The following is a 12,651-nucleotide window of genomic DNA, read 5'->3' as shown; positions in this document are numbered from 1 at the left end:
TTAGCTTTTACATAGATTTTTGTTATTAATATTATTATGGGTATTATTTTTCTTTGTTTAGCAAGTGACAACCTAACCCTCAGTGCAGGATAATTTAAGTGCAGAGAACCGTGACAAACTCTATTTATACATACAGATACAGTAGAAGTTGAGGATGTAGCTCATAACCATACATTCTAGCAAGGTGTCTTTTTTAAAAAAATAAAAAGTTTATAGGCAGAGAAGGGGACTATTTGGGATAGTACCAATGCTCTTACATTCTAAAATAAGAGAATACATCAGTGGGGTGAAAAAAAGACAAGAGAAGACAATAGTCCCTCCTTCCCTCAGATTCATAAGATATTGAAGCATCTGTACAGATACCCCACACCAGCTCTGACGCAGGTTAGGGATGGGGCACATTTGCAGTTGAGGCACCTAGAATAGACCTGAGTAACACAACGAGAGAAAGTACTAGAGGAACAAGAATCTGTGATTTGATTTGTATTATTTGTAACAGTATATTCTATTGTGTTTTTCAGATAAATAATCAAACTGTGGTGAATACAACATTATATACTCGTGTCTCTTCAGTGTTCCCAAATTTGATACGATCTGCTAAGCCAATAGGATCAGTACGTTGTGCGTTTAAAAATGAAATTTTGGTGTCTACTGGATACAATCCTCCAGAAGGGTAATGTAATGCAAAACATGCTCTTTGATAGCTCGTTAAAGTAGATAGGTCACATTGTATACAAGAATTCCTGAAACAAAGACAAATAGTTTTACTGATATTTTCATTGTTTTATATTTTGTGTTCCAAGTGTTTAAAACAAAAAGAGTCCCATGTTCCAGTTGCCTTTCGATAGGAACAACAAGGACATCTTTTTCAGTCCTACCATCTTAATCTGTTAGCCCACCTCCAACCACAGATAGGGTCCTGGAATAATATGTCCTTTTACAGGTCTTCCCTGGTTATTGATTGACCCACATTTTGCATCTGTAAAAGGTAGTAATGCCTTGCTCAGTGCTACTGGCTAGATTTCCTATTGTACTATGTTGTCCAAGTGAGTATATCGTGCGAGAACACCGTCATGAACAGCCAAAGGTCTTTGGCTAGATGTTAAAAAGTGACTCTGTTATTGTATTTATAGTAGGAGGTTGCAGGCCTCCATACATATTTCCTGTACTGCATCTCTAATGCTCCTGATGGGGACAATGATGTGGCTGCCCTGGGTTTAGAAGATGTCCTAGAATCTTCCACATTTATTTTCTAAATGTATTATTTTATGTGTATTTTACATCAATATATTAATACACATCGGAGTATACCAGTCAGAATAATTGTTTTTTTTTTTAAGTAGGAAAGGTTTCATAAATAGCAAGCGGGTGACAACTAATAATGATAAGTAGCATAGTAGTGCATAGGGAAGTATTAATGCTATCAAAAGACAAAAGAGCAGTCATTGGACGGCATTAAGGTTAACATGACTAACAGGCAGCATAAGGAAATAAAAGAAAAAATGCAGCCCAAGAAAGGCTGAAAGAGTAGTAAAGCAGGGGCCATCGATCCCAGACCTCACTCAGGAAAACAAGATGTCATGATATCTGAAAACTTGCATCTTGTGCAGTGGTGGGCAATCTTCGGCACTCCAGATGTTGTGGACTACATCTCCGTTCATGCTTTGCCCACATTACGGCTGTAAAAGCATTATGGAGATGTAGTCCACAGATTCTGGAGTACCAAAGTGCCGTTGCTTAGCCCTGCTCTAGTGATTCAATAAGGACATGTATCTACTCTAGAGAAGGCTGCAACTGTGTCATAACAATTACCATGTTGTAGGCCCAAAGACTGGAAGAACACCTTCAGTTTTTTCAGAGTGGATAAGTAGAATTATTTTCCGTTATTACTGGCAGTAAGACCGTGTCTGGGCCACCATAGACTCTGAAGGCCTTAGTATCATAGAACTTATGTTACAACAAGTCAAATGTGTTTATTTAATTGTTTGCCTGCTTGCACGTCCATGTTGTTAGACATGTTAATTTTATGGTAATTAAAAATTTGACATCAAGTCTGAGATCTAACATCCCCAGCCTGAAGCTCAGACACTCGATGTCTGGTATTATTATTATTATTATTATTATTATTGCCATTTATATAGCGCCAACAGATTCCGTAGCGCTTTACAATATTTTGAGAGGGGGGATGTAACAATAAATAAGACAATTACAAGAAAACTTACAGGAACAATAGGTTGAAGAGAACCCTGCTCAAATGAGCTTACAGTCTATAGGAGGTGGGGTATTAGAAACATTAGGATAGGAAATATCAGGTAGGAGTGAAGCAGAGCTGGAGAAGAGAGCAAAGCACTATCCCATAGGAGAGAGCAAGAGACAGGTATGTAAGGGAGAGATTACTCTGGGAGGCCATACGCTTTCCTGAAGAGATGGGTTTTAAGGCCCTTCTTAAATGATTGAAGACTAGGGGAGAGTCTGATGGCAGTAGGCAAGTTATTCCAAAGGAGAGGAGCCGCCCGTGAGAGGTCCTGCAAGCGCGAGTTGGCCGTACGGGTGCGAGCAGCGGTCAGGAGGTGGTCGCGGGCAGAGCGGAGGGTACGAGGAGGGGCATACCTCTGGATCAGTGAAGAGATATAAGAGGGGCTGGAATTGTTCAGTGCTTTAAATGTATGGGTTAGCACTTTGAATTGACTCCGATAGGATACAGGGAGCCAATGTAAGGACTGGCAGAGGGGCGAGGTGTGAGAGGACCGACTGGATAGGAAAATCAGTCTAGCTGCAGCATTCATTACAGACTGTAGCGGGGCAGTACGGCTTTTGGGGAGACCAATCAGGAGAGAGTTACAGTAATCCATGCGGGAAATTACTAGAGCATGGACAAACTCCTTGGTAGCATCTTGCGTAAGAAAGGGGCGGATGCGGGCTATGTTTTTGAGTTGGAACCTACAGGACTTGGCAACAAACTGGATGTGAGACTCAAAGGTGAGACCAGAGTCAAGTATGACGCCAAGACAGCGCGCTTGTAGGGATGGACTTATGTGGTTATCACTGACTTGAAGGGAGAGTGAGAGAGGAGGATCAGTATTAGGAGGAGGAAAGACAAGGAGTTCAGTTTTAGAGAGGTTAAGTTTGAGAAAGCGTGGTACAAGTCAATGTATTTTTTTATAAATACACTTTGAAAACCAATACTTTTAATTTTTTTTATATGTTATTGTTTCATGAAACAAGGAGGAGGAGAAGGGTTGGGAAGGGAATGAAGGCTGTTCAAATCTTAAATTAGTGCAGATGCGGGTATCATACAATTGGTTACATTGTTCATATACCCGTAACAGTAGCTAGTGAACATCAGAACGAACTCAATGAACATCAGAGGGTTAATTAATCTTAGGTGATCGTCAACTGGGCCACCATTAGGTTGCTTTTTGGACTTTACCTCTGTCTTCCTGTGTGTCTGATCTGTGGGGCGGGGGGAACAGGGTACCAAAAGAAAAGAAGAAGAACCAGGTATGGGCGAGAGGGTGGAGGTGAGAGGTCAACCACAGTAGGCCTACTAAACTCTCGATGTGTCTCTACAAAACTTTGTTGTTGTTATAGAGGTGGGTAGCGGTCAAACCCTCTGCTTAGGCCATAGCGTGTGCATGCAGGGGGAGGTACACTCTCTCTGGTCAGGGGGAACTTTGTAACTCCACCCTCTGGACTCAGATAGTTAACCTTTCTCTTCTGTGGAGGTGGTTAGGTGGGGTGTGTTTGTGCACATGGTTGCCACACTGTCTGGAGGGAAGCATATTGCTTGGAGGACTCTGCAGCCATTTTTGGTATGTGTAGAACAGGTGGATCTTTTCTAAGAGTTGGACTCTAGAGGGGCAGATTTGTTGTTTCCAAAGGAGAGCAATGCGGTGCCTTGCGGCCATGATTATTAAGGGGCCGTGTGCTTGGAAATTGCGGATACATTTTTAGGAAACTGTAAGAATAGACAGGTATATACATTAATGCTTAGGTTATTTGCACCAATGTGTGTGTCAATATCAGAGCCACTACTTCCCACAATGGGGTGTGTCATGGTGCCTTCGCTTTCCCCACAAAACATAACATGTTGCATAGTCTTTGGAGCGTGAGGTACCACTGGTAGATCAACTTCCTGTGTGCCTCTGTATGGGAGTAGCACCTAGTGGTCCCTTTCAATGAATTGAGAGCTAGGATCTATTCCCCAGATGTCAGCTCGCAGCCAAACTCCAGTGACCATTGTTGCTTTGCAGATCTGGGAAGGGGGTGATGCGAACCAGGTTACAAATGTCGCCTATGTGTTTTATTCCTTTGTGAAGCCATGTGCGAAATGTAAACCAAGGATATCTCTGACAGAGACGTAATTGGGGCTTCTAAACTAAATTTATTGCTGTCGCCCTGGCCGTGACCTGAATTGATCCTATTGGTGTATAGAGAGAAGCGTGGTCAGGAATAGCTGTACATTCTTACGCCTAAGATGTTTAGGTGTCCACAAGATTTCTGTCAGTAAAGTGCCTGAAGCCCGGGAGTTTTCCATGCCGACCCATTGCGCCTTGTTTTTTTGGGGCATGCAACCTAATTGCCAATTCTAATTAAGAAACCTTATGTTACATAGTTACATTGGCCCACTCCGCCTTTGGAGGAATGTTTTTGCAGAAGGGGCGAACAACACCTGGGGTCTATGGGAGTCCCAGACAAACTGGTTGATAACTGATTGGATATGTTTGCTAAAGGGGGTGGGAGGGGTTAACGCATTCTGAATGTGTAAAGTAATTTTGGTAATATAACCATTTTGGTTGTGTTGACTCTGCCTAGCCAGGAGAGCTTGATTTCTTTCCGTTTTGAAATTGCGGTGGCACACATTTGAGGTAGGGTTTTGTAGTTAAGTTTGAAAGTTCCTTGTAGGGAAGGAGACAGTTTGAGCTCTATCACAATATAGGGAAAAAATGGCACGGTCTTAAGACTTCCAGTCTATCACATAAGATGCCCCCCCAAAGCGGGTGTTAGTCTTAGCAAAAGTAAAACTGTTGTAAATTAAACAATAAACAATTATACATCAAACAATAAACATGGGCACAATTTGGCAAATTCAGCCTACATCGAGGTCTGCAGATCCTGCAGCATTTTTTGTATTGAGGAGTCCATCGCTGGAGCTTGGGTGTGCATGGAGATGCACATGCTGTCACTGCGGTCTGAGCAGGAGGCAGGCGATCGCGCTCCGTCGGCGCCATCTTATGATTGCGGTGAGGATAGCTCTGCAGTGCAGATTTTTGTTTTGTTTTCTTGGTGGATTTTTGTGCCATGTTGCGCAGGGACAGTGTGTGACCCTGTATCTTGCCAGTAGCAGACTAAGAATCACTGGGAAAATCGCTACTTACTGATCCCTCACTAGGAGCAGGCAGCTCACACGTCCATCTTGGTGCGCTGCTAAGCCATGCCCCTCGAAAACCAATATTTTAAATATTAATATGGCAACTTATCTAGCTGAACCTGGCTGTATCTGGCCAGGGCTGTAAAAATCAGTTGCAACTGATTTGGCATTAAGGTGTATTCCTTCAAAACCAGTTGAAGTGGTTTTGGGGATTTTTAGGCTTATTTACTAAATTGAGAATTCAAAGTGAAGTGAATTTCTAATTCAAGGTAAAAAAATAACTGACATGGAAAAATCAGCTATGCTTCCAGTTCGACCTCAAATTTGAAATTAACTTCAAATTCACGTTGGATTCTCACTTTGATACATAACTTTGTTAGTCAAGAAGAGAGGATAAGGAAAAAAGTCTTAAAATCAGCAATTTATACAGTTTGGCAATTTTAGCAAACATTTTGCCATTTGCTATTTGTGTTTTCAATTCTCGTAAATAAACCACTTAGAAAGCATGACATGAAGATTTTTTCCAAGAAAGCTATTGCAAATGTCCAAGGTGAATACAAGGTCCCACGACTGAACCTTTAAAGGATCGATAAACACATGTTGTAATATATCAAACAGCATGTTAGTTAGCATGTTATCTGCTCATTTATCATAATATTCTATTAACATCTAACAATATTCTTTGAATTAAACTTCTTAGCCTGGCTATTATGGCCTCTATTTAATATTTTTAATAAACTTAAAAAAACAAAAACAAAAAAAAATCAAACTATTAAAATATCAAAAGCTGTATCATATAAAAAAAATATTACAAATCATAAAATATTTTTTCAATATCCAATCATGTGAAAAGATTATCCATAAATACTAAATCAAGGTCTATACCTGATATATAAAACTTTTCCATCCATTTGTGTATTCTGCTCATAACTATAATCCCATCACAATATTACAACAGATTTTTTTTATTATATAGATTATATAGATTACAAGAGAGTTAAAAAGCTGAGTCAAAGCATTTCTTCAAATAGTTTTTTTTAGTATTATTTTACATTAAGCAATTTTTTTTTATTTATTTTTTTTACCAAATCACAATTTGCTGTAATAACTCTGATCTTATTTTAGGTTTCAAACAGTCATTGAAAGTCTGGAAGGCGATGGGACATTTATTTCAGAATTCCAATTGTTTAACGGAGATCAGCCTCTAACTCAGAACCTCACTCTGTCTCCCAGCGATGATGTCAAAATTCAAATTAGAGTTAAAACAGAAGACCCCAAATTTAAGGCGGTCATAAGTGATTGTTGGGCTACTCCATCCCCGAGTTCAGAAGACTCTGTTTCTTTTCCATTTATTAGAGACAGGTAAAGAGCAGCTTCTTACAAATTGTGCCGTTTTTTTTCCTTTGTAATGTTTCTCTAGGTCATTTAAGATGTGAAACGAAACCTCTAATCTAACATACTAACACATACAATAACACACACTAACACATACACTAACACATACTAACACATGCACTAACACACACTAACACTTATACTAACACATACACTAACACACACTAACACTTATACTAACACATACACTAACACATACTAACACATGCACTAACACACACTAACACTTATACTAACACATACACTAACACACACTAACACTTATACTAACACATACACTAACATACATACACTAACACACACACTAACACTCATACTAACACATACACTAACACATACTAACACATACACTAACACACACTAACACTTATACTAACACATACACTAACACACATACACTAACACACACACTAACACTCATACTAACACATACACTAACACATACTAACACATACACTAACACACACTAACACTCATACTAACACATACACTAACACACATACACTAACACACACTAACACTTATACTAACACATACACTAACACACATACACTAACACACACTAACACTTGTACTAACACATACACTAACACACATACACTAACACACACTAACACTCATACTAACACATACACTAACACACACTAACACATACTAACACTCATACTAACACATACACTAACACTCATACTAACACATACACTAACACACACTAACACTTATACTAACACATACACTAACACACATACACTAAAACACACTAACACTCATACTAACACATACACTAACACAAACTAACACATACACTAACACACACTAACACATACTAACACTCATACTAACACATACACTAACACTCATACTAACACATACACTAACACACACTAACACTTATACTAACACATACACTAACACACATACACTAAAACACACTAACACTCATACTAACACATACACTAACACACACTAACACATACACTAACACACACTAACACTTATACTCACACATACACTAACACACATACACTAACACTCATACTAACACATACACTAACACACACTAACACTCATACTAACATATACACTAACACACACTAACACTAACACATATACTAACACACACTAACACATATACTAACACATACTAACACTCATACTAACATATACACTAACATACACTAACACTCATAGAGTAAAATAGATACACTAACATATACACTAACACTCATAGAGTAAAATGGATACACTAACATATACACTAACACACACTAACACTCAAACTAACACATAGTATTATTCTCTCTACCTCTTGTATTTGTCTGTGTATATTGTACGTTCTCCACTAATTGTACAGCGTTGGGGAATCTGTTGGCGCTTTATAAATACCAATAATAAATAAATAAATAAAAGTATACTAACACACACTAACACTCACAGAGTAACACAAATACACTAACATTATTATTCTTAATATTATTATCTCCACTTATATATTACCAACAGATTCCGTAGCGCTTTACAATATTATAGGAGTGGGGGATTTAACTATAAATAGGACAATTACTAGAAAACTTACAGGAACTATAGGTTGAAGAGGACCCTGCTCAAACAAGCTTACAGTTTATAGGAGGTGGGGTATAAAACACATTAGGACAGGAAATAGCAATCAAATAGGGTGGGAGTGAAGCAGAACTGGAGGAGAGAGTAAAGTGCTGCCCTTTAGGAGCGAGCAAGAGACAGGTACACTAACACACATTAACAGTCATACTAACACATAGACTAACACATACTAACACACACTAACACTCATACTAACACATATACTAACACACACTAACAATCATACTAACACTCATACTAACACATATACTAACACACACTAACACTCATACTAACACTCATACTAACACATATACTAACACACACTAACACTCATACTAACACACATATTAAAACACACTAACACTCATACTAACACTCAAACTAACACATATACTAACACACACTAACACTCATAAAGTAACACAAATACACTAACATATACACTAACACGCATCACTTGTACTAACACACACTAACACTCATACTAACACTGATACTAACATGTACACTAACAGATACAAACACTGCTGCTTCCATTTATTTATGGTTGGGTTGGCCCATAGTTGTGGGAGTTGTGGCACATACATGAACATCCTAAGCATGCCGCCTGGTATCCAGAATATCTGTATGGGACCCTCACTATTGCCCTCCATAGTGCATGTTTTTCATAATTCTGAAGGGAATTGTTAGAGAATTAAAAAAAATTGTTTTTGCTGATAACCAGCATGCTATCATAACTTGCTTTTTCTCCGGTCTGTCTGCGTCTGTCTTCCAGGTGTGCTTTGGAGAATACATTCACTGTTGTTCATACTAATGGAGAATCGAACAACGCTTCATTCCAAACAAAGCTGTTTTCCTTTGTCCGTAATCCTATTGTGTATATTCACTGCAGACTGCACGTGTGCAAGGAAAGCGTTCCAGGATCCTGCAAACCGGTATGTAAGAAAGGATCTAATATCCCATCACATTTCTGGATTCATGTAGGTATACGCTCCATTACATATAGGAGCACACTCGTATCACATTACACACATAGTCTGTAAACTCAACACATTAGATAAATGTTACATACTGACAGGTTTTGTTCAAAAAGATGAATATTGCTACAAATAAGAACACAAGAGATCAGTTTTAAAGATATTCTCTTTAGAAAGAGTTGTGGTTGGGATGGACACCCGATGCTACAAATACCTAATTGGGTAATACGGGTTTCTTTTGATCTTACTGCAGAGTTGTAGTTATTTTCGTACCGCAAGGAGCGATGGCAATGTCTTTACAAGCGTTACAAGGATGGGACCCTTACGTCGAGGCAACCAGCGTACGTATTGAGAGCTGTAGATGGTTTGTTTTATTAATTGTATCTGTAAAATACTCATGTCATTAAACATATTGAATGAAAGTATGGTGACCGGGGACTCCAGGTACTATGACCTATTCAAGGAGATGAAATGCTTATAGTGACTAGAGTGTCCCTTTAATTTAAATTTTGTTTGTTTTTACAAATAGAAATATAATCATTAAGCTTGAACAAAACAACAATCTGTCATTTTGTATGGTCTGAGAGCAGCTTCTAGATACTTTATCATTGGTTTTGGGCCACAAAGCCCTTATACTACAGTTGCTTATACTTCCTTACAATGACATCTACACATTCACACTCTGTCTGTCCCCTGTTACTCTCCTTGCCTAGTTATCTTCTCAGATGATCCAGACTGCTAAACGTTACCTAACCATCTACTCCCCAGATTTACCATTTTATCCCACCTCGATTTCTTGCCCCCTGCAAGGATTGGGAAGGATGTATTCGGTTAAGAAAGAGGTGGAACTACAAAAGATAGAGGGAAGAAATGTTCTAATTAACATGGGATGGAACAAGAAGAAATATTATAATTAACATGGGATGGAACAAGTATATATAGGCCTACTTTAAAGACAACACGTGATACCATCTGAATAGGAACTACTCACACAGATCGTTCATTTTTTGTTCTCAGTATGTGAATCATACACTCTCTGCATTATTTAAACATTAATATTTTCTATTTTCTTTTTGTTTTTTAGCACATGTCCCAGAGCCAGCTACGGAGCCCCATCTTGGTCCAGGATACATCGCTCTTATTATTGTAGCCATCTTTGCTTTTGTTGCTGGTGTGGTAGCCATTTTGGTTTGTTGGCACGAGAGGCGTACTGGAAATTATAACTTCAAATTAAAATCTAAAGATGTTGGATATCAAGTGTTCTTCAACTAGACCCAACAAAACTATTTTAGATTGGGGATTATTCAGATCTTGGTAGTGGACATTCTAATATCTCTGTTCTGTGAAGCGATTGTGGTCAAGCTCTGGTACTCTAGCTGCTTTGGACTTCAGTTCTTATGAGAGTCAGTTGACCAGATGTCCACCTGAAGTCCCCATTACCTGGAATACCAAAGGTTAGCCAAAATTGCTCTACCAGATTTTTTGACTAAACAATGAGTAATCCCAGAAGCATCACCGTGTTCAACAGGAAAATCTGATGTCTACACTGACACAGGACAGATACACTTACAGTTCTTAGAAAATAGGATCACACATTGAGGAGAACACGGTCCCTTTAAGATAGACTTACTCCTTTGATTATGATGGTTTAAGATATTGCCATTCTTAAGCAAGCATAATGTAATATATTTTCTTTCCTCAGTAAGCTGTTAAAGGTTTCACTTCTATATAATTCTATTGTTTTCTATTTTAATTTCATTTAAGCAACTTCACTGTAAAAATATAAAGTATAGTATAGAATAGCTATTTGTATAAGTTCATCCAGAAGTGTGGGTTGTCACCTAGCATTCTTCTTTATTAGTTTATGGAGGTTAAAACAATAGTTATTAATGTACATAGGGCTGTTATGTAACATTATGGCTGTTATATAACAAAACCATTAGAAAAACAAACAAACAAACAGACAAACAAACAGACAAACAGTAGAATGTATTACTTAGGTCCAGTGATATATTTAGATACTTCAGGATGCTAACAAATAAAACACATTGAGTGAAGGATCCCTGGATCTGAGTGAATGATCCCTGGATTTGAATGAAGGATCCCTGGATTTGTGTGAAGAATCCCTGGATTTGAGTAAAGGATCCCTGGATTTGAGTGAAGGATCCCTGGATTTGTGTGACGAATCCCTGGATTTGAATGAAGGATCCCTGGATTTGAGTGAAGGATCCCTGGATTTGAATGAATGATCCCTGGATTTGTGTGAAGGATTCCTGGATTTGAATGAATGATCCCTGGATTGAGTGAAGGATCCCTGGATTTGAGTAAAGGATCCCTGGATTTTAGTAAAGGATCACTGGATTTGAGTAAAGGATCCCTGGATTTGAGTGAAGGATCCCTGGATTTGAGTGAAGGATCCCTGGAATTGAGTGAATGATCCCTGGATTTGAATGAAGGATCCCTGGATTTGAATGAAGAATCCCTGGATTTGAGTGAAGGATCCCTGGATTTGAGTGAAGGATCCCTGGATTTGTGTGACGAATCCCTGGATTTGAATGAAGGATCCCTGGATTTGAGTGAAGGATCCCTGGATTTGAATGAATGATCCCTGGATTTGTGTGAAGGATTCCTGGATTTGAGTAAAGGATCCCTGGATTTTAGTAAAGGATCCCTGAATTTGAGTAAAGGATCCCTGGATTTGAGTGAAGGATCCCTGGATTTGAGTGAAGGATCCCTGGAATTGAGTGAATGATCCCTGGATTTGAAAGAATGATCCCTGGATTTGAGTGAAGGATCCCTGGATTTGAGTAAAGGATCCCTGGATTTTAGTAAAGGATCCCTGGATTTGAGTAAAGGATCCCTGGATTTGAGTGAAGGATCCCTGGATTTGAGTGAAGGATCCCTGGAATTGAGTGAATGATCCCTGGATTTGAATGAAGGATCCCTGGATTTGAATGAAGAATCCCTGGATTTGAGTGAAGTATCCCTGGATTTGAGTGAAGGATCCCTGGATTTGTGTGACGAATCCCTGGATTTGAATGAAGGATCCCTGGATTTGAGTGAAGGATCCCTGGATTTGAATGAATGATCCCTGGATTTGTGTGAAGGATTCCTGGATTTGAATGAATGATCCCTGGATTGAGTGAAGGATCCCTGGATTTGAGTAAAGGATCCCTGGATTTTAGTAAAGGATCACTGGATTTGAGTAAAGGATCCCTGGATTTGAGTGAAGGGTCCCTGGATTTGAGTAAAGGATCCCTGGATTTGAATGAATGATCCCTGGATTTGAGTAAAGGATCCCTGGAT

At 38.8% G+C, this 12,651-nt stretch overlaps 1 protein-coding gene across 1 annotated transcript in view; it reads left to right on the top strand.

Moving 5' to 3' along the window:
- LOC134586673 (uromodulin-like 1) overlaps positions 1 to 11,316 on the top strand; it is a 49,397-nt gene extending 38,081 nt beyond the window's left edge. Inside the window, exons 13-17 of the mRNA XM_063442402.1 lie at positions 522 to 673; positions 6,497 to 6,733; positions 9,144 to 9,303; positions 9,599 to 9,686; positions 10,430 to 11,316. Of these exons, the coding sequence (XP_063298472.1) occupies positions 522 to 673; positions 6,497 to 6,733; positions 9,144 to 9,303; positions 9,599 to 9,686; positions 10,430 to 10,617 (825 nt within the window). The 3' untranslated portion in view covers positions 10,618 to 11,316. The remainder of the gene's footprint in view (positions 1 to 521; positions 674 to 6,496; positions 6,734 to 9,143; positions 9,304 to 9,598; positions 9,687 to 10,429) is intronic.
- The last annotated feature ends 1,335 nt before the right edge of the window (positions 11,317 to 12,651 follow it).

Source organism: Pelobates fuscus, chromosome 1, assembly GCF_036172605.1.
Source record: "Pelobates fuscus isolate aPelFus1 chromosome 1, aPelFus1.pri, whole genome shotgun sequence".
Taxonomy (NCBI): domain Eukaryota; kingdom Metazoa; phylum Chordata; class Amphibia; order Anura; family Pelobatidae; genus Pelobates; species Pelobates fuscus.
Note: the sequence above shows the minus strand (reverse complement) of the source record. Positions and strands in the feature narration are given on the sequence as shown.